General features: G+C 40.6%; 1 protein-coding gene across 1 annotated transcript in view; it reads left to right on the forward strand.

Annotated features, from left to right (window-relative positions):
• Positions 1–14,126: 14,126 nt before the first annotated feature.
• Positions 14,127–23,845, forward strand: part of TMEM71 (transmembrane protein 71) — a 32,766-nt gene continuing 23,047 nt past the window's right edge. The window contains exons 1-3 of the mRNA XM_055432599.2: positions 14,127–14,417; positions 15,835–15,916; positions 17,346–17,406. Coding sequence (XP_055288574.2) covers positions 15,871–15,916; positions 17,346–17,406 — 107 coding nt within the window. The 5' untranslated portion in view covers positions 14,127–14,417; positions 15,835–15,870. The remainder of the gene's footprint in view (positions 14,418–15,834; positions 15,917–17,345; positions 17,407–23,845) is intronic.

Genomic DNA, 23,845 nt, shown 5'->3' on the forward strand with positions numbered 1-23,845 from the left:
TCTCTCACTGGTCTAATTTGAATCAGGTGCCCAATTCTGAGCCAAATGTAATGGCCTTGGAAATGACTTACACTGATTTGTCATGAAGCTGGGTCCAATCCCCAACCAACCCGGAGGAAATGGAGCTCAGCCTCAACCTCAGGGACTGAGAGATGGGGATAAGTGGGGCTTTTAAAGAAAACAGAGGTGCTGTTACTGGAAAGAAAATGGGAAACAGACAACAAAAACAGCTAATATTCATTGCCGCTGACTTATACTGACTCTAACTCCAAATGACAATTTACAGCCGCTAACTTGTTTTCTACATCTACTAGTCTGCTTCTTTTTTGTTATGTTCACTAGTCTCTTGTATTTTTTGGATTCCACATATAAGTGATATCATACAGTATTTGTCTTTCTGTCTAAGTTGTTTCACTTAGCATAATGCCAAGTCCATCCATGTTGCTGCAGATGGCAAAATTTTCATCCTTTCTTTATGGCTGCGTGGCTATTCCATTATATTCTGTTATATTCGGTTCCCCATATACCACATCATCTTTATCCATTCATCTGTTGATGCATACTTTTTCTAGTTTTAATTCAAGCTCTGACAAATCAAAAAGAGCATGCTACTCCCAATTCTTCCACAGCAGTTATTGAACATTGGCGATGTGCCAAGTTCAGCGCTAGGCCCAAGAAGCATAAGGATGAATAAGCTTAATTCTTGATCAAAGGCATTAACAGTGTAGTCCAGTAGACCAACACTCTAACAGGTTATCTTGCTAGAACGTGAAGGCATATTCAGGGTCAAGATATGTGCTCTAACTGGCCACTTGCAATTTGACTAAGTATCTGTCCTTTTGGTCAGGACCAGAAAACAATATCAATATCTTCAAGGTAACTGTCCAGACACTCAGATGAAAGAGAGTTCTACCTGTGGGGGATGGGAGAGGGCTGAACCAGGGCAGAGAACTTGTTAGGACATGTGTTGCCACAGTCCACAGTTTTGTCTTAGTGAAAACACACTGAGGCAATCCAACCTTGTGGTCAGGTTTTAGATTACTTCCTCTTTTGCCGTTTGCAAAACATTCAACAGAGCCAGTGTCCCCAAGAAAAAGGCAAACATCCTTTGATTTCCTTTATTTTCTTTCCTTTTTATTTGTCTATTTTTGAGAACTACAAGTACCATGAAGATCATAGGAGACTATATATTTGAAGGAAATCTATCCACTAATGTATTTCTTGCCGTTGTCTTTTAATGGCAACTTAAAATAGAAAGCGTATGAAAACCAGAGACTAAAGTACCAGAAATTGTATGTTAGACCTGACACTATTACCAGAGTGGTTGGGGTCTAGACACTTCTCTGATTTTCCTTTCCTCACACGTACATGAGAATCTTAAGTCTACTTCACGGAGTTGTAATGAGGATTAAATTAGAAGGAACCAGCCTGATATGTTTTCCAAATGAAAATTGATACACAAATGCCAGGTATTTCCAAATGTTCCTTTCTCACCTTTCATGGGGACCCTTATACCTGATCACTGTCATCTCTGGGGGTTCTCTAGTTCCCTCTCTGTGATTCTATGAAAACACACATTTTCTGAAGACTCACTTTGCTTCAAGTCCTCTATTTGCTGCTGGAGATCACGGAGATGAATAAGGCCCTGTTCTTGCTGCCAAGAATGCAAGCTTTTATTAAGACTTTATTACAGGCCTTTCACTAACTAATCAGTCTCTCTCTATCTTCCTCCTCTACAAACTCCCCACCCCGCAGTTTCTCAGTCTGTTTAAAAAGACACATTAGTAACACAGGCTGTTTGAGAACATCGGTTTCAAGAAAATCTAATGTAGGACTTGCCTGGTGGTTCAGTGGTTAAGAATTCGCCTGCCAATGCAGGGTATGTGGATTTGATCCCTGGTCCGGGAAGATTCCACATGCTGTGGGGAAACTAAGCCATGAACCACAACTACTGAGCCTGCACTCGAGAGCCCGGGAGGCACGACTACTGAAGCCTGCATGCCCTAGAGCCCTGTGCTCTGCGACAAGAGCAGGCACCCAGTGAGAAGCCCACTCAGAGCAACCAGAAAGTAGCCCCCACTTGTTGCAACTAGAGAAAAGCCCAAGGTGCAGTGAAGACCCAGCACAGCCAAAAATAAATAATTTTTTTTAAATGGTTGACTGTGTTTTTGACAGAATATACAGCCAAAGAGGTGCTGGCTTGGTATCAAACACATTATAACAATTCAAGATTTCAGAGGACTTCTCCCACTTTGCTACTCCTAGGAACAGAAAGTGGGCTGAGAAAGTTGCTCTGTTCCCAAAGAAGACATATTCCCTCATCTTCAGAGGTGGTCAAGGAGAGTAAGGAAAAGGAGTGACTTACTTTCCAGAGGGTAAAACCAAGAGCCACAAATAATTGCCTGGGTTGCCACACCTCCGGAGTAGAATTAGGGTCTTATCAGGAGCATCTTGGAGAAGGCAATGGCAAGCCACTCCAGTACTCTTGCCTGGAAAATCTCATGGACAGGGGAGCCTGGTGGGCTACAGTCCATGGGGTCGCTACTAGTCGGACAAGACTGAGCGACTTCACTTTCACTTTTCACTTTCACACACTGGAGAAGGAAATGGCAACCCACTCCAGTGTTCTTGCCTGGAGAATCCCAGAGATGGCGGAGCCTGGTGGGCTGCCATCCATGGGGTCGCACAGAGTCGGACATGACTGAAGTGACTTAGAAACAGCAGGAGCATCTTCCATTCACTGGGTGTAGGGCTCTTGCAGTGTCTGACCATTTAGTTATAGAATTTCAATGAAACAACCATTGCTGTGTGTCTGCCATTAATCCCCTTTCTAAAGGGGAAAGTTTGGGGAGGAAATATCCTGTCCTTCTTCCAGTATTGAATGTTGGGCGTAGGGGGCAAGATGGTTCAGAAATCTCCATATAAAAAGGAACCAATATAGAAATATTAGAAGATTCTAGACTTGAAATCTGTGGCCATGATTGAATGGGATTTGGGGGTGTTTTTTGTGGACATACATCCTCTCAGCATTTTTGAAAGTTAGAGAGGAGGTAAATATTTGTGACTGAGATGGAGGGCTATAAGTTACATAATCATTTCAAGCTATTCCCTTTCTTCCCTGGATACATCTACTTCAGTCCCCATTCATTGTCCTGTGACTTGCAGTGCTTTCCGTGGAGACGTGTACTTGCCCCACTGATACTGAAGCTGACTGCATGATCTGCTTTGACCAATAAAATACAAGTTGAAATTTTAAGGGCCAACTCAAGACATGTCCTCCCCACCCCACCCCCAGGGCTTGATCCTCCAGCCTGGTTCCTGGAATAAAGGCCTGAGGGGCAGAGCTACAGCCAACTTGCAGCTGACATAGGGCAAGATATGTTGGTCAGATTCAAGCTAAGAAGCAGAATCGTCGGGAATGATGGAAAGTATGCATTTTTTTTAAGTAAGCATTGAATCTTAAACAATTTTATTTTTGCAGATACGATTATTATTACTATTTAAGAGACTTGCTTTTAGAAGAGAATTTTCTTTTGGTGACAACACAAAGTCTGTGAAAATGCAAGGTACTTAAATATATTGAAAAGAAATCTGTTGCCCTTGTTTACCACTAATCACACAGTTGGCTGGTAGAAAGATATGAGTTCCTGAAATGAATAGTATAAACATGTGTGATCGATCATCCACACAATAGGAAGAAAAATTAGGCTCCTTACTATTTGCTTATAAAGATGCTACAAGGAAATGTGTGGTTAAGGGAGGAGGTCATGGACAGAATGTGACCAAAGGGCAACCTATGGGCTGGATGCAGCCAGTGGAAGTTTACTCACCCTTCCTACCTCCAAACCCCCATCCCCTGTCTTTGGAATATTTATTCTGCCCACTGTTCCTGCCAAGCGAGTCACTTTCAGGGATGCAGCTTTGAGAGAGTAAGTTGTTATTGGGACAACCTGAACTGAATACATGACTCAGTTCAGTTCACTTCAGTCACTCAGTCGTGTCTGACTCTTTGCGACCCCATGAATCACAGCACGCCAGGCCTCCCTGTCCATCACCAACTCCCAGAGTTCACTCAAACTCATGTCCACAGAGTCGGTGATGCCATCCAGCCATCTCATTCTCTGACGTCCCCTTCTCCTCCTGACCCCAATCCTTCCCAGCATCAGAGTCTTTTCCAGTGAGTCAACTCATCACATGAGGTGGCCAAAGTATTGGAGTTTCAGCTTTAGCATCAGTCCTTCCAATGAACACCCAGGATTGATCTCCTTTAGAATGGACTGGTTGGATCTCCTTGCAGTATAAGGGACTCTCAAGAGTCTTCTCCAGCAGCACAGTTCAAAAGCATCAATTCTTTGGTGATCAGCTTTCTTCACAGTCCAACTCTCACATCCATACATGACCACGCGAAAAACCATAGCCTTGACTAGACGGACCTTGGTTGGCAAAGTAATGTCTCTGCTTTTTAACATACTATCAAGGTTGGTCATAACTTTCCTTCCAAGGAGTCAGCGTCTTTTAATTTCATGGCTGCAATCACCATCTGCAGTGATTTTGGAGTCCAAAAAAATAAAGTCTGACACTGTTTCCCCATCTATTTCCCATGAAGTGATGGGACCAGATGCCATGATCTTCGTTTTCTGAATGTTGAGCTTCAAGCCAACCTTTTCACTCTCCTCTTTCACTTTCATCAAGAGGCCTTTGAGTTCCTCTTCACTTTCCGCCATAAGGGTGGTGTCATCTGCATATCTGAGGTTATTGATATTTCTCCCAGCAATCTTGATTCCAGCTTGTGCTTCTTCCAGCCCAGCGTTCCTCATGATGTACTCTGCATAGAAGTTAAATAAGCAGGGTGACAATATACAACCTTGACGTACTCCTTTTCCTGTTTGGAACCAGTCTGTTCCATGTCCAGTTCTAACTGTTGCTTCCTGACCTGCATACAGGTTTCTCAAGAGGCAGGTCAGGTGGTCTGGGATTCCCATCTCTTTCAGAATTTTCCACAGTTTATTGTGATCCACACAGTCAAAGGCTTTGGCATAGTCAATGAAGCAGAAATAGATGTTTTTCTGGAACTCTCTTGCTTTCTCCATGATCCAGCGGATGTTGGCAATTTGATCTCTGGTTCCGCTGCCTTTTCTAAAACCTGCTTGAACATCTGGAAGTTCACGATTCACATATTGCTGAAGCCTAGCTTGGAGAATTTTGAGCATGACTTTACTAGCATGTGAGATGAGTGCAATTGTGTGATAGTTTGAGCATTCTTTGGCATTGCCTTTCTTTGGGATTGGAATGAAGACTGACCTTTTCCAGTCCTGTGGCCATTGCTGAGTTTTCCAAATTTGCTGGCATATTGAGTGCAGCACTTTCACAGCATCATCTTTCAGGATTTGAAATAGCTCAACTGGAATTCCATCACCTCCACTAGCTTTGGTTGTCGTGATGCTCTCTAAGGCCCACTTGACTTCACATTCCAAGATGTCTGGTTCCAGGTGAGTGATCATGCCATCGTGATTATCTTGGTCATGAAGATCTTTTTTGTACAGTTCTTCTGTGTATTCTTGCCACCTCTTCTTAATATCTTCTGCTTCTGTTAGGTCCATACCATTTCTGTCCTTTATCGAGCCCATCTTTGCATGAAATGTTCCCTTGATATCTCTAATTTTCTTGAAGAGATCTCTTGTTTTTCCTATTCTGTTGTTTTCCTCTATTTCTTTGCATTGATCGCTGAGGAAGGCTTTCTTATCTCTCCTTGCTATTCTTTGGAACTCTGCATTCAGATGCTTATATCTTTCCTTTCCTCCTCTGCTTTTCTCTTCTCTTCTTTTCACAGCTACTTGTAACGCCTCCTCAGACAGCCATTTTGCTTTTTTGCATTTCTTTTCCATGGGGATGATCTTGGTCCCTGTCTCCTCTACAATGTCACAAACCTCCATCCAGGGTTCATCAGGCACTCTATCTATCAGATCTAGTCCCTTAAATCTATTTCTCACTTCTACTGTATAATCATAAGGGATTTGATTGAGGTCATATCTGAATGGTCTAGTGGTTTCCCCTACTTTCTTCAATTTAAGTCTGAATGTGGCAATAAGGTGTTCATGATCTGAGCCACAGTCAGCTCCTGGTCTTGTTTTTGCTAACTGTATAGAGCTTCTCCATCTTTGGTTGCAAAGAATATAATCAATCTGATTTCGGTGTTGACCATTTGGTGATGTCCATGTGTAGAGTCTTCTCTTGTGTTGTTGGAAGAGGGTGTTTGCTATGACCAGTGCGCTCTCTTGGCAAAACTCTATTAGCCTTTGACCTGCTTCATTTCGTGCTCCAAGGCCAAATTTGCCTGTTACTCCAGGTGTTTCTTGACTTCCTACTTTTGCATTCCAGTCCCCTATAATGAAAAGGACATCTTTTTTGGGTGTTAGTTCTAATAGGTCTTGTAGGTCTTCATAGAACTGTTCAACTTCAGCTTCTTCAGCATTACTGGTTGGGGCATAGACTTGGATTACTGTAATATTGAATGGTTTGCCTTGGAAATGAACAGAAATCATTCTGTCGTTTTTAAGATTGCCTCCAAGTACTGCATTTCGGACTCTTTTGTTGACCATGATGGCTACTCCATTTCTTCTAAGGGATTCCTGCCCACAGTAGTAGATATAATGGTCATATGAGTTAAATTCATCCATTCCAGTCCATTTAATTCACTGATTCCTAGGATGTCGACGTTCACTCTTGCCATCTCCTGTTTGACCACTTCCAGTTTACCTTGATTCATGGACCTAACATTCCAGGTTCCTATGCAATATTGCTCTTTACAGCATCGGACCTTGCTTCTAACATCAGTCACATCCACAACTGGGTATTTGTTTTGCTTTGGCTCCATCCCTTCATTCTTTCTGGAGTTATTTCTCCACTGATCTCCAGCAGCATACTGGGCACCTACCGACCTAGGGAATTCCTCATTCAGTATCCTATCATTTTGCCTTTTGATACTGTTCATGGGGTTCTCAAGGCAAGTATACTGAAGTGGTTTGCCATTCCCTTCTCCAGTGGACCACATTCTGTCAGACCTCTCCACCATGACCCATCCATCTTGGGTGGCCCCACACGGCATGGCTTAGTTTCATTGAGTTAGACAGGGCTGTGGTCCATATGATCAGATCAACTAGTTTTTTGTGATTATGATTTCTTGTGTCTGCCCTCTAATGCCCCCTCCCAATACCTACCCTCTTATTTGGGTTTCACTTACCTTGGTCTTGGAGTATCTCTTCACAGCTGCTCCAGCAAAGTGCAGCCACTGTACCTTACCTTGGACTAGGGGTATCTCCTTGTTGCAGACGTGAAAGATGCCGGCTTCAGCGGGCGCAGACGCGAGAGACGCCGTGTATGAGGTTGTGAACCAAGAGTGTGGTCCAGACAATCTGAGATTATGTTAGGTATACATGTTTTGTTTTTACAGTTTCTTTGCATTAGGTTTTTGAGGGAGAAGGGAACAATTTTAGACACTGGTAAGAAAGTTTCAGTTTATTTTTTTGTTGTAGGGATGCTGAACCGGAAGTTATAAGGGGATTGGTCAGGATCAAACAGTTTCCAGGAAGTAGGGTGAGTGGGGACCACTGGAATCCCTGGAGAACCAGCTGGAACTTGACTCCATCTATCACTGAAACCCACGTTGGCCTCTTCTCATCTCTAAGCCTCCAACTTCATTGCCATGATTGCCCTGCTACAGAGCCACTCTCACTCCTGGACCAGGATTTGGGAAGCTGAAGGAAGCCATCCCTCAGGGGTCGGAGTTTTGGGTCCAATCCATGCAGTGAGCCAGTAGGTAGCTCTGTAAAATTTTGCGTGATCAACAATGAGGCTTGAGCCACATGGACCTTCCAAGGAATACCATGGCTCCTGCTGAATCCCCACCTTCCAACTCTTGTACTAATTGCAATTCTGGCCCATCCTAGCTAGGGACATACAGAGAAAGAATTCTGAGACATATGGTCAGTTTAACCATATTGACACATAAAGCCACTATGTGAGACAATTCGAGATAATTACTACAAGCCACTAAAATTTAGGCTTTGACTTTTACTGCGTATGCTCAGGCTCACCACTGTGTCCAACTCTTAGAGACCCCATGGACTATAACCCACCATGCTCTTCTGAACATGGAATTCTCCAGGCAAGAGTACTGGAGTGGGCTGCCATTTCCTACTCCAGGTGATCTTTCCAACCCATGGATCAAACTGGCATCTCTCGTGTCTCCTGCATTGGTAGGGGGATTCTTTACCACTGTGCCACCTGGAAAGCTATAGCTCTGCTCTGAGAAAGAACTATTTGCATCTAAAAGATGAATAGGAGAGACAGCAGCTGGAGAAGGAGATGGCCAGGGGCAAAGGAAATAGCGTGTTCAAAGAGTTTGAGGTGGGACTAAGCATAGAGTTTTGTCAAGAGAATGCACTGGTCATAGCAAACACCCTCTTCCAACAACACAAGAGAAGACTCTACACATGGACATCACCAGATGGTCAACACCGAAATCAGATTGATTATATTCTTTGCAGCCAAAGATGGAGAAGCTCTATACAGTTAGCAAAAACAAGACCAGGAGCTGACTGTGGCTCAGATCATGAACACCTTATTGCCACATTCAGACTTAAATTGAAGAAAGTAGGGGAAACCACTAGACCATTCAGATATGACCTCAATCAAATCCCTTATGATTATACAGTGGAAGTGAGAAATAGATTTAAGGGACTAGATCTGATAGAGTGCCTGATGAACTCTGGACGGAGGTTTGTGACATTGTACAGGAGACAGGGACCAAGATCATCCCCATGGAAAAGAAATGCAAAAAAGCAAAAGGCTGTCTGAGGAGGCCTTACAAATAGCTGTGAAAAGAAGAGAAGAGAAAAGCAAAGGAGGAAAGGAAAGATATAAGCATCTGAATGCAGAGTTCCAAAGAATAGCAAGGAGAGATCAGAAAGCCTTCCTCAGCGATCAATGCAAAGAAATAGAGGAAAACAACAGAATAGGAAAAACAAGAGATCTCTTCAAGAAAATCAGAGATACCAAGGGAACATTTCATGCAAAGATGGGCTCGATAAAGGACAGAAATGGTATGGACCTAACAGAAGCAGAAGATATTAAGAAGAGGTGGCAAGAATACACAGAAGAACTGTACAAAAAAGATCTTCATGACCAAGATAGTCACGATAACATGATCACTGACCTAGAGCCAGACATCTTGGAATGTGAAGTCAAGTGGGCCTTAGAGAGCATCACGACAACCAAAGCTAGTGGAGGTGATGGAATTCCAGTTGAGCTATTTCAAATCTTGAAAGATGATGCTGTGAAAGTGCTGCACTCAATATGCCAGCAAATTTGGAAAACTCAGCAATGGCCACAGGACTGGAAAAGGTCAGTCTTCATTCCAATCCCAAAGAAAGGCAATGCCAAAGAATGCTCAAACTATCGCACAATTGCACTCATCTCACATGCTAGTAAAGTCATGCTCAAAATTCTCCAAGCCAGGCTTCAGCAATATGTGAACCGTGAACTCCCAGATGTTCAAGCAGGTTTTAGAAAAGGCAGAGGCACCAGAGATCAAATTGCCAACATCCGCTGGATCATGGAGAAAGCAAGAGAGTTCCAGAAAAACATCTATTTCTGCTTCATTGACTATGCCAAAGCCTTTGACTGTGTGGATCACAATAAACTGTGGAAAATTCTGAAAGAGATGGGAATCCTAGACCACCTGATCTGCCTCTTGAGAAACGTGTATGCAGGTCAGGAAGTAACAGTCAGAACTGTACATGGAACAACAGACTGGTTCCAAATAGGACAAGGAGTGCGTCAAGGTTGTATATTGTCACCTTGCTTATGTAACTTATATGCAGAGTACATCATGAGGAACGCTGGGCTGGAAGAAGCACAAGCTGGAATCAAGATTGCTGGGAGAAATATCAATAACCTCAGATATGCAGATGACACCACCCTTATGGCGGAAAGTGAAGAGGAACTCAAAGGCCTCTTGATGAAAGTGAAAGAGGAGAGTGAAAAGGTTGGCTTGAAGCTCAACATTCAGAAAACAAAGATCATGGCATCTGGTCCCATCACTTCATGGGAAATAGATGGGGAAACAGTGGAAACAGTGTCAGACTTTATTTTTTTGGACTCCAAAATCACTGCAGATGCTGATTGCAGCCATGAAATTAAAAGACGCTGACTCCTTGGAAGGAAAGTTATGACCAACCTAGATAGTATGTTAAAAAGCAGAGACATTACTTTGCCAACCAAGGTCCGTCTAGTCAAGGCTATGGTTTTTCGCGTGGTCATGTATGGATGTGAGAGTTGGACTGTGAAGAAAGCTGATTGCCAAAGAATTGATGCTTTTGAACTGTGGTGTTGGAGAAGACTCTTGCGAGTCCCTTGTACTGCAAGGAGATCCAACCAGTCCATTCTAAAGGAGATCAATCCTGGGTGTTCATTGGAAGGACTGATGCTGAAGCTGAAGCTACAATACTTTGGCCACCTCATGCGACGAGTTGACTCACTGGAAAAGACTCTGATGCTGGGAAAGGTTGGGGGCGGGAGGAGAAGGGAACGACAGAGAATGAGATGGCTGGATGGCATCACCGACTCAGTGGACATGAGTTTGAGTGAACTCTGGGAGTTGGTGATGGACAGGGAGGCCTGGCGTGCTGTGATTCATGGGGTTGCGGAGAGTTGGACACGACTGAGCGACTGAACTGAACTGAACTGAAGCTGGAGAACCTGAAAAAACAGAAAGTCACCATGATTGAATTCCAGAAAGATGGGGTGTGGTGAGGGAAAGTGAGGCTGGGAAATAGGCAGTACTGGACCTCCCAGGCTGTTGTTGATGCTGGAAGGAACTTTGAACTTGATCTGAGAGAGGAGCAATGACAAGCCACTGAAGTATTTAATCAGAGGAACAACGTAATCAGATATTTACATTGTAGAGATCATTCTGGCTGTGGCTTAGAGCAGCAGTTCCCAGCCTTTTTGGCACCAGGACTGGTTTCGTGGAAGAAAGTTTTTCCACACATAACGGTGTGGTGGGGGGTGTTTTCCAGATGATTAAAGTGCATCACATTTATTGTGCACTCCATTTCCATTATTATTGCATCAGCTCCAGCCTCAGATCATCAGGCATTACATCCCAAAGGTTGGGGACCCAGATTTGGGGAATGTATTTGGAAGAGGCAGGTGACAGAAAGTTGGTACTGAAGTCCAGATGAGACAAGGTGGCCTCTGGAGTTCAAGAACTGACAGTGGAGATGGAAAGAGTCTCATTCAAGGGCTACAGAGGGAATACTGTTGACTGCCCCTTGTCTCCTGATCTGAGCAGCTGAATGGAAGGTGATGCCATTCAATGAGACACAGAAATCCAGAGGCGAGTGAGGTTTAGGTAGGAAGGGAAATCATGAGTACTTGAAGGAGTTAAGCAAGCATGCAGACATGTTTATTTATTGCGTATAGTATTTTAAAATTGATTCATAACATGCACCAAGTAACATTAGCATTTCCCAAAGAGTACTCACTAGCATCCTGCTCACCAAAAAACAGTGTATGAACTACAGTGTTTTCACCAGGAGCTGGTTTGTGTGTGTGCGCTTCTTTGCTCAATCATGTCCGACTCTCTGCAACCCCATGAACAGTAGCCCGCGAAGCTCTTTTGTCAATGGTGATTCTCCAAGCAAGAATACTAGAGTGGGTTGCCATGCCCTTCTCCAGGGCATCTTCCCAACCCAGGGATCAAACCCAGCTCTCCCACATTGCAGGCAGATTCTTCACTATCTGAACCACCAGGAACTGCTTACAAACGCAGAATCTCTATTGCTACTTTAGACCTACTCACATCTACAAAATCCCCAAGTGATTCACAGTACATTAAAGTTTCTGAGACACAGACTTAGGACCAAGTTTGATGAGAAGTCATGTGACCAAAAGGTTTCCAAGGAATATTATTCTCATAAATGATGAGAACAGGTGTCTTTTGAGTACTCGCAAAGCCCATTATTGCTTAAAGAATTTATAATGATTTCTATTTGGAAAACTTATTTTTTCTAGAAGCTTTTTATAAAACTACTTTAAAAAATTACTTTACAATCATACTGAGGCATTATTGACATAGAAAAAAGCTAAACTTATTTAATGTACACAATCTAAGTTTAGAGATAAATATACACCCACAAAAGCACCACTAAAATCAATGCCAATAAATATATATCCATCACCTTCAAAAATTTCCTCCTGCTCTGTCAGTCTATCATCTGTTTTGTGGTAAGTCGCTTAACAAAATATCTGCCTTCTTAGCAAGTTTTTAAGTATGCAATGGAATATTGTTAATTGTAGATATTATGCTGTTCAGTAGATCTCTAGGATTTATTTATCTCTGCATAAACTTTGCATCTTTTGACCAACACTCCTGTTTTCTCCTCCTCCCAGTCCCGGGCAACCTGCATTCCACTTTTATAAAGCTCACTGACCTGGTTATTGGCTGCATTCTTGGCTCATGGACTCAGGACAACTTTTGAAACAACTTTCAGATCCTTGCCACGCGTGCTTCTCCAACATGACAGTTTGCTCCATCCAAGTGTGTAAGACAAAGTGGTAAGACAGATGCCGCCAACTTTTGTAACCTAATCATAGTAGTCGCAACCCATCACTTTTGTCTTGTTCTATTCAGAAGAGGCAAATTATCAGCCTCAGCCCCCACTGAAGGGGAGGGGATTTTGCAAAGGATTCTTAAGGGTCAGCTTTGAAAGCTGGTAAAGATGACCACGGACTAGATGGGCGTGCCTCCTAATAGCTTCTCCTGCCTGGGGGTGTTCTACAGAAGACTCTGCCTTTGGCATAACCTCAGAGGGAAAGGAAACCCCCAAGAAAGAATGAGATTAACTTTTCTGCAGCCTGGTGACTGGTGCCTCAGAATGGAAGCTGATTTACAGAAAATAAGCAAGGAATCCATCTCGGACATCTGAGCTGAGGACTCACTTAATTCTCATTTTTTTAAACCTCATTTACTGCTCCAGGCCATCCGGTAACATACATATTATTATGTTTATAAACGTAGTGAGAAAGTTACAACTCAGAGGTTAAGTCATAAACTGGGGACACAGCTAGTATGGCAGACAGAGTTTATATCTCTGTGTGACTCTCCATTACCCTGTGCACCTCAGTATTGCTGGAAGGTCTATTTATTTTATCACTGACAACTGCAGGCTTTGTAGGGACCCTACAATAGCATCTGGTGCTTCCCTGGTAGTGCAGATGGTAAAGAATCTGCCTGCAGGTCAGGAGACCTGGGTTCAATCCCTGGGCCAGGAAGATCCCCTGGAGAAGGGAATGGCAACCCACTCCATGCCTGGAGAATTCCATGGACAGAGGAGCATGGTGGGGTACAGTCCATGGAGTTGCAGAGAGTTAGACATGACTGAGTGACTAACACTTTCATTTACAATAGCATAAGAAGTTTTATAATAGCTGAAGAGTTTTCAGCTCTAGAAACATTTAAATATAAAATTTTAAATGCCACTCACAGAGTTTCTTGAAAAGTCCAGCCTTTGATGGATAAGCATATTGGTACTGCAGACATTTTCAGAAGATCAAGCTCTGGTATTTGATAGTCTTCTGAATTGAATAGCATCAATGCCTGGTCATCAATGACGATTTGGGCAAAGCATTACTATGCACTAAATGCATGTATACTAAGTTGCTTCAGTTGTGTCCAACCCTTTGCAACCGTATGGGCTGTAGCCCATCAGGCTCCTCTGTCCTTGAGATTCTCCAGGCAAGAATACTGGAGTGGGTTTCCATGCCCTGCATCAGGGAATTTTCCCAACCATGTACTACTCATACTGAAAATGGCCAGAAGACGATAAGTGAGAGGTGCTGCTTCTCTGAAAGTCTTTCTTATGTTCTCCCAGCTGGGGTGATGAGTTGGCACAGAAGAGTATCCCTGGTGTGCCCATGATGCATCCAGCTAGTCTGATTCATCCCCCACTGCCGGTCCAGGAGGCCTCTTTAATCTTCACCATGTTCCTCAGTGTGGGCGCCACTGATGTGAGTCGCACAGGAAGTGTGACCTCATTGTGCCTCTCAGCCTCTGGTTACGCAGGCTGTTTTTAAAAGAAAACAAGAGCAGTTGTAGGCTGCTTTCCAGAGAACTACATGCTCTTCTATTGTCGGAAACAGCCAAAAGAACAAGTGGCTACTGAAGACAAAAGTTCCCTGCAAAAGCCTGCACAGGGAGATGTGTGCAGCTATATATTAGGAGGAGGGAAAGACGGGGTTTCCCTTTCTTAAAAGACTTCTGCAACTGTTGATATGCTGTCATTATTTTCAGCTGAAGACCTGCTAAGTCCTGGATCTCTCTGCTGACTCTCAACCACAGGATGCATCATATTTCAGTAACTATTTTGTCATTTATCAATTGGAATAAGAGGTTGGGAACTTTCTTTGGAAGGAAGACAGACACATGGGCAAATTGCTTTTCAGGACAGATGAGTTGCTTTCGTAGAACTGATGGATAGGGTCTCTGTTCTTGAAAAGTCTTAGAGCTGCACCAGAAGTCTTTTTCAATGTTACTAATATTTGCTTAACTGGTAGCTAACAGTAGCCTGTTGTATTTCCATTAGTAAGATGTAGCAGTAAGAACTTAATTTCTGCTGTACAACTTGTTGGCTTAAAATTAAACTTGATGATTGGGGGAAATTAACATAAGGTAACTTGGGCTGGACAAAAATGGAAAGGACTAGTGACATACTACTGTATAGTATTATAGAGCAAACAGTATTATTTTATATTCCAAACCATTGAAATCTATGCATATGTTTTGATTTAGGGATCTTTCAGGGAATGGCAGAAAGTTCTCCTGATTTCTCTCAAGGTCCCTATAGGGCAGGATCTATATTGTCTGGCAGGTTTTGTGTCTAGTTTATTGAAAGAATAAATTTGAATCTATAGAATTATTTGGGTTTGTTTTAATGGTGTGACAGCTACAGAAACAATCCATTAGTAGTTACTACATTTGAAAAAATGTGGATAGAGTTGATGATTCAGAGAAGAATTTTGTCTTACCTTACTATGCTGCTAGGATAATAATGTATACAAAATTGAATGATCAGTGGAAAGCAGATCCATGCGATGAGTGGTAAGTGATGAAAGTTTACATAATATATACACTTGTATATGTGTTTAATTTGTAACTGATAAAGTAAATTATATGTTCATAAAAGGAGAGTTTTGAAATCTGCCCAGCAATGTACTATTTTTAGTGTAATGCTTCTTATGCTACTTGGAAATGTCCAGGCTGATAGTAAGGATAAAGACCACCAGCCCTCCCTGGAACTACCTGTCAGTGGTTTGAGGTGTTAGGCAAAAGACAGTCCCCAATCTTCTAGCATTGTTTGAACTTGATAATGAGGTCGAAGTGTGTTGGATGATAAAAATACGAATACATCTATTTAGAGAATTCTAAAACCAATCTTTTTTTTTTTTTTTTGGATTTCTTGACCAAATAATTAATTTTCATTATTTTATTTTGAATACAAGTCAAGCTTTGTAAGTTTTGCTTTCCCAAATAAAATGTTATCCTTATTTACAGAAAAAGATTATTTAGATGCACTGAGACAATGGAAAATGAAATATAAAATCATCGAGGCAGACACAAACTCAGTGGTCCTTCAACTCTGCCTTCAACTCCATTTATCTCTGTATTCTCTCAGTAAACAAATCTGACTAGTGCAATGAGTAGATGCCATCTGTTTTGGCATCATCTTTCTATTTTTAATACATAATCCACCTTTTTTTTAATGTCTTGTGCAGAAAATCTGTGAAGTTTGAACAAGCAGCCGTCCCAAGATGTACCAAATATCTCAACTGATGTCAACACCAGTAGCAAGTAAATGTAAGAGAGCTGCTCTACGCAATTATCTTTTGAACGATTAGATTCCTTTTAGCAATTTCCCTGCTTTGATTTTGCTGATACTCATACCGTTAACCATCTGTCAGTAGCTTGTGCTTCTTAAATGCCAGCATTCACTTTGGCAATGATTTTGACTTCATTTCTTTGCTTGAGAGAAATGTGGTCTTTTTCCTTTTAGTGGGAAAAAAAAATCACTTTTTTTTAGATGCCTGTGCATCAACGTTAAAGGAGATTGTTTATCAGCTACTATTAAGATGCAAAACGATTTGTCTATAAAAAAATACTGAATGATTTTGATAGCTACTTTCAGAAAATACGGGCGTTGTCAAAACGGTAGTGGTTTCAAATTTCTTCCTTCCTCTTGTCATTTGTTTTTTCCCCAAACCCTGCTTCTAACCCTCCCTCACACACCTACAATTTTCTCCTTCAAATCAGCCAACTCAATATGAAAGTCTAAGCTCCTTTCTTTGTCTTAGATATTAATTATCAGTAATGGAACCAAGTTTCACCGAGGCTGTCTATTACAAGTATTTACACCATTTCTATACAATATAAAATGCTGCAATAGCATTTAGAATATTAATCAACTGCAACTTTTCCCAACTGAAATCTGTTGCCAGCCCTTTGGTTAAACTGGAATGAATGAATGCATGATCTTTTTAAAAAATTAAGAATATTCTCAGGTGTCATACATTGGAAAATCATTTATAGAAAACAGTTTTTTTCTTCCACAATGTCTTCTGCTCATTATTTTGTAATAGAAGTGCCTTCAGATGCACTAATGAGAGAGAATCTAGGCAGATGATTGAATTCCTTAAATGACTGAGTAAGCTAAACTAGCACATTGGGTAATTGATTTGGGTTTTTGACAGCTTCCCACAAGACGTTTTCTTCCTCCTTTTCATGAGTCAGTTTGATGCTAATGGTTTATTATTTTTGTTGTTGTTCAGTTGGCAAGTCACGTCTGACTCTGCAACCTCATGGCCTGTAGCCCCCCAGGCTCCTCTCTCCCTGAGATTTTCCAGGCAAGAATACTGGAGTGGGTTGCCATTTCCTTCTCCAGGGGATCTTTTCAACCCAGGGACTGAACCTGGAGTTTCCTGCATTGGCAGGTGGATTCTTTACCGCTGAGTCACCAGGGAAGCCTGGTTTATTATTGCCTTGTCCAAATTAAGGAGTCTCTCAAGGAGTGTTGAAGGAGAGACGAGACAGAATATAGAAACCCCTGGATTAGGTCTTGCTCCCGGAGAGTCCTGAGAACGGGTTATGCTAGTTGTGAGTCACTGGTGGGTTGCACCTGTTGAAATCTGCCGGGGCTGGGACATCAGCTAGTCACACCCTCCGCTGTGTGCAATCATGCTTGTTGGTGCAGTGTGATAAATTTGTATTTCTCTCTCATTTGCTTATGCAGATTCTTCCCAGTCGGAAAAAGAATGTGCCGTAGAGCCATCTCCCCCATGCGTCCTCCCAAGGTATTCTAGGGGACTTTTCTCATGAAACATCAGTCAGACATTTTTCTGTATGCATTATTTTGTTGTATTCTTGACTTGGTGATCCAGCAGCTAAAACTCTGCACTCCCAATGCAGGGGACCCGGGTTCCATCCATGGTACCATCCATGGTAGGGGAACTAGATACCATATGCCACAACTGAAAGATCCTGCATATGGCAACTAAGACTTGGCACAGCCAAATAAAAAAGTAAACAAATAAATACTTTAAGATACTGCAAATTCCCTCAGTTTAGTGGTTAGGACACTGTGCTTTCACTGTGCTTTCACTGCCATGGCCTTGGGTTCAGTCCTTGATCAGGGAACTAAGATTCCACAAACCGTGTGGTTCAACCTATATATATATATATATATATATATTGGTTTTATATATATATATATATATATATATATATTGGTTTTATATATATATATATATATATATATATATTGGTTTTAGCTTTCATCCAATTTTGATATGGAAATATATTTCCAGTCTTATGCATATATGAACTGAAAACTTGCCTAACCTAATAATGGAGGTTGGAAGGGAGAGGAATGTGTGGGCAAATGTGAATTGCTTTTGTTTGGTGCTTTCCAGGTACTGATATACTGTTACTTTTTCTCTTAAATTGATATTCTCTTAAATATACTTTTACTGCTTCATTTTATAAGAGCCATGAGAGTCTCTACCAAAGCACAAGCCAGCCAAATCTCATGTTCCACGAAGACATGCTGAATCTGCCATTATGTTCAAGTCCTCAAAGAAGTCTCTGTCTTTTCCTTCCTTTTCTTTTCTTTCTTCCCTGTTTCTCTGTCTTTTATTCTTTACACAGGCACCTGTTGCTGTTTCCTCTAGCATTCTGTGGCTCGTGCCAGTGGCATAAAGGAATCATGTACTGATGTTAGAACCTGCCCCTTTTATAAATTCTGGGCCTCCTGCTGCTACCAAATGCATCAGCCAGAGGAACAACGCAGCTCTTATGGAAAGAGTGCATGCTTAAAAGTCAGACAGACCCGGATTCAAAATCTTAACTCTGACACTTGCTGCTGCTGCTGCTGCTGCTAAGTCGCTTCAGTCGTGTCCGACTCTGTGCGACCCCATAGATGGCAGCCCATCAGGCTCCCCGTCTCTGGGATTCTCCAGGCTAGATATGTCAAATACCTAATATATTTACCATTCTCCATCTCTCTCTGTCTCTTTTTTTGCTGTACTATGAAGATACTAATATTTAACTTTTAGGGAGGTTTGTGAAAAGCAGATAGGGTGTGAAGTAGGGGCCAGGCTCATAGTAAGTTTTCCATAAATAACATCCATTTAAAACAGTGCTTTGCTAACTTTTTTTTTTTTTTGCATTGAACTTATCTTTATTTAAACAGCCACATAATTAATATGATACAGATACAATAAATATCTTTGTGGGAATTTTATTTTACATACTCATTTATATAATTATTATATATAATGGTTAATACCATCGATATTTTTATAAGACATTTGTCCACACTCACTAGTAATTTGTTTAGCATAATGTGATAATGATGCATTGACATATTTGCCCAAACTCAAATTTTCTGGATTGCTATGTAGCAAACACACAGCTTAATGATGACTATCACTGTATCATTTTTGAATAGGAGGCTACAATGGTCTATTTGCTTCTGTTGCATGTGAGACTTTTTCCTCAGCTATATCTCTAGGCAAAGTTAACACCATGATTTTTTATTTTATTTTATTTTTTTTTCAGTTAAAAGCATTTTTATTGAAAAAGCACAAATGCAAAGAAATGAACAGAGGAAAATTTATGCGTCGAACCTGGACTGGTCACTTATGATAATATACATGCTACAATTCCATTCTCCCCAATCATTCCACCTTCACCCTCTCCCACAGAGTCCCAAAGACTGTTCTAAATGCCTATGTCTCTTTTGCAGTCTCTTATACAGGGTTCAGGTTACCATTTTTCTAAATTCCATATATATGCGTTAATATACAGTATTGATGTTCTTCTTTCTGGCTTACTTCACTCTGTATAATTGGCTCCAATTTCATCCACCTCATTAAAACTGATTCAAATGCATTCTTTTTGATGGCTGAGAAATACTCCATTGTGTATATGTACCAAAGCTTTCTTATCCATTCATCTGCAGATGGACATCTAGGTTGCTTCCATGTCCTGGCTATTATAAACAGTGCTGCAATGAACATTGGAGTACATGTGTCTCTTTCAATTCTGGTTTCCTCGGTGTATATGCCCAGGAGTGCGATCGCTGGATCATATGGCAGTTCTATTTCCAGTTTTCTGAGGAATCTCCACACTGTTCTCCATAGTGGCTGTACTAGTTTGCATTCCCACCAACAGTGTAAGAGGGTTCCCTTCTCTCCACACCCTCTCCAGCATTTATTGCATGTAGACTTTTGGATAGCAGCCATTCTGACTGGTGTGAAATGGTATCTCATTGTGGTTTTGATTTGCATTTCTCTGATGATGAGGGATGTTGAGCATTTTTTCATGTGTTTGTTAGCCATCTGTATGTCTTCTTTGGAGAAATGTCTGTTTAGTTCTTTGGCCCATTTTTTGATTGGGTCACTTAGTTTTCTGGAATTGAGCTGCAGGAGCTGCTTGTATATTTTGGAGATTAATCCTTTATCAGTTGCTTCATTTGCTATTATTTTCTCCCATTCTGAAGGCTGTCTTTTCACCTTGCTTATAGTTTCCTTTGCTGTGCAGAAGCTTTTGATTTTAATTAGGTCCCATTTGTTTATTTTTGCTTTTATTTCCAATATTCTGGGAGGTGGGTCTTGGAGGATCCTGCTGTGATTTATGTCGGAGAGTGTTTTGCCTACATTCTCCTCTAGGAGTTTTATAGTTTCTGGTCTTACATTTAGATCTTTAATCCATTTTGAGTTTATTTTGGTGTATGGTGTTAGGAAGTGTTCTAGTTTCATTCTTTTACAAGTGGCTGACCAGTTTTCCCAGCACCACTTGTTAAAGAGACTGTCTTTTCTCCATTTTATATTCTTGCCTCCTTTGTCGAAGATAAGGTGTCCATAGGAGCGTGGGTTTATCTCTGGGCTTTCTATTTTGTTCCATTGATCTATATTTCTGTCTTTATGCCAGTACCATACTGTCTTGATGACTGTGGCTTTGTAATAGAGCCTGAAGTCCGGCAGGTTAATTCCCCCAGTTCCATTCTTCTTCCTCAAAATTGCTTTGGCTATTCGAGGTTTTTTGTATTTCCATACAAATTGTGAGATTATTTGTTCTAGTTCTGTGAAAAATATTGTTGGTAGTTTGATAGGGATTGCATTGAATGTATAAATTACTTTGGGTAGTATACTCATTTTTACAATATTTATTCTTCCAATCCACGAACACGGTATATTTCTCCATCTATTCGTGTCCTCTTTGATTACTTTCACTAGTGTTTTATAGTTTTCTATGTACAAGTCTTTTGTTTCCTTAGGTAGATATATTCCTAAGTATTTAATTCTTTTCGTTGCAACAGTGAATGGAATAGTTTCCTTAATTTCTCTTTCTATTTTCTCATTATTAGTGTATAGGAATGCAAGGGATTTCTGTGTGTTGATTTTATATCCTGCAACTTTACTGTAATCATTGATTAGCTCTAGTAGTTTTCTGGTAGAGTCTTTAGGGTTTTCTGTGTAGAGGATCATGTCATCAGCGAACAGTGAAAGCTTTACTTCTTCTTTTCCAATTTGTATTCCTTTTATGTCTTTTTCTGCTCTGATTGCTGTGGCCAAAACTTCCAGAACTATGTTGAATAGTAGTGGTGAGAGTGGGCACCCTTGTCTTGTTCCTGACTTTAGGGGAAATGCTTTCAGTTTTTCACCATTGAGGATAATGTTTGCTGTGGGTTTGTCATATATAGCTTTTATTATGTTGAGGTATGTCCCTTCAATTCCCACTTTCTGGAGGGTTTTTATCAAAAATGGATGTTGAATTTTGTCGAAGGCTTTCTCTGCATCTATTGAGATAATCATATGATTTTTATTTTTCAGTTTGTTAATGTGGTGTATTACGTTGATTGATTTGCGGATATTGAAGAATCCTTGCATTCCTGGGATAAAGCCCACTTGGTCATGATGTATGATCTTCTTAATGTGTTGTTGGATTCTGATTGCTAGAATTTTGTTAAGGATTTTTGCATCTATGTTCATCAGTGATATTGGCCTATAGTTTTCTTTTTTTGTGGGGTCTTTACCAGGTTTTGGGATTAGGGTGATGGTGGCCTCATAGAATGAGTTTGGAAGTTTCCCTTCCTCAGCTATTTTCTGGAAGAGTTTGAGTAGAATAGGTGTTAGCTCTTCTCTAAATTTTTGGTAGAATTCAGCTGTGAAGCCGTCTGGACCTGGGCTTTTGTTTGCTGGGAGATTTTTGATTACAGTTTCAATTTCCGTGCTTGTGATGGGTTTGTTCAGATTTTCTATTTCTTCCTGGTTCAGTTTTGGAAAGTTGTACTTTTCTAGGAATTTGTCCATTTCTTCCAGGTTATTCATTTTATTGCCATATAATTGCTGATAGTATTCTCTAATAATCCTTTGTATTTCTGTGTTGTCAGTTGTGATCTCTCCATTTTCATTTCTAATTTTATTGATTTGGTTCTTCTCCCTTTGTTTCTTGATGAGTCTGGCTAGTGGTTTGTCAATTTTATTCACCTTCTCAAAGAACCAGCTTTTGGCTTTGTTGATTTTTGCTATGGTCTCTTTTGTTTCTTTTGCATTTATCTCTGCCCTAATTTTTATGATTTCTTTCCTTCTACTGACCCTGGGGTTCTTCATTTCTTCCTTTTCTAGTTGCTTTAGATGTAGAGTTAGGTTATTTAGTTGACTTTTTTCTTGTTTCTTGAGGTGTGCCTGTATTGCTATGAACTTCCCCCTTAGCACTGCTTTTACAGTGTCCCAGAGGTTTTGGGTTGTTGTGTTTTCATTTTCATTCATTTCTATGCATATTTTGATGTCTCTTTTGATTTCTTCTATGATTTGTTCATCATTCAGCAGCGTGTTGTTCAGTCTCCATATGTTGGCACTTTTAATAGTTATTCTCCTGTAATTGAGATCTAATCTTACTGCATTGTGGTCAGAAAAGATGCTTGGAATGATTTCAATTTTTTTGAATTTACCTAGGCTAGATTTATGTCCCAGGATGTGATCTATCCTGGAAAAGGTTCCGTGTGCGCTTGAGAAAAAGGTGAAATTCATTGTTTTGGGGTGAAATGTCCTATAGATATCTATTAGGTCTAACTGTTCTATTGTATCATTTAAAGATTGTGTTTCCTTGTTAATTTTCTGTTTAGTTGATCTATCCATAGATGTAAGTGGGGTGTTAAAATCTCCCACTATTATTGTGTTATTGTTAATTTCCCCTTTCATACTTGTTAGTAATTGTCTTACATATTGCGGTGCTCCTATGTTAGGTGCATAAATATTTATAATTGTTATATCTTCTTCTTGGATTGATCCTTTGATCATTATGTAGTTTCCTTCTTTGTCTCGTTTCACAGCCTTTGTTTTAAAGTCTATTTTGTCTGATATGAGTATTGCTACTCCTGCTTTCTTTTGGTCTCTATTTGCATGGACTATCTTTTTCCAGCCCTTCACTTTCAGTCTGTATGCGTCCCTCGTTTTGAGGTGGGTCTCTTGTAGACAACATATATGGGGGTTTTGTTTTTGTATCCAATCAGCCAGCCTTTGTCTTTTGGTTGGGGCATTCAACCCATTTACGTTCAAGGTAATTATTGAAAAGTACGATCCCGTAGCCATTTTCTTTATTGCTTTGGGTTTGCTAACTTTAGTGTGTGTAATTGTGAGCAGTCTTTTTTCTTTGATGACACCAGTGTATTTTCTAAGTTTTTAAATTTTTTTATTGAAGTATAGTTGATTTACAATGTTGTGATAATTTCAGATGTACAGGAAAGTGATTGAGTTATATATATTCTGCATATATATATGTGTATATTCAGAATATATATATATTCTTTTTCAGATTCTTTTCCCTTAGAGGTTATTACAAAATATATATTGCTCAGTGTATTACATAGTACATCCTTTTTGTTTGTCTATCTTACATATAACATGAATAAGCTTTAAACTTAAAATTTTTTTCAGAATGTCAGTAAAGGGTGAGGCACGAGTTTGCATTTCAGCCATATAGGTATGTGATTGATTTTCAAACCTAAGGCAGGTACAGATGAGCCTGACCAAGTAGAGGACTTCCCTGGATAGCAGATCGGGGAAGGTAACTGTGTGATCAGGTATGCAGCTGATCTGAGGGAAATTGGCACAATCCAAAACAAAAAAACTCTTGAAAAAGAAAATTTGTGTATTTATTTGGCTGCATCAGGTCTTAGTCACAGCCGCCAGATCTTTCTTTGTGGTGCTCAGACTCTCTATTGCAGCA

The sequence above is a fragment of the Moschus berezovskii genome, chromosome 16 (assembly GCF_049115385.1).
Source record: "Moschus berezovskii isolate FMDL1 chromosome 16, NW_MosBer_1.0, whole genome shotgun sequence".
Classification (NCBI taxonomy): Eukaryota; Metazoa; Chordata; class Mammalia; order Artiodactyla; family Moschidae; genus Moschus; species Moschus berezovskii.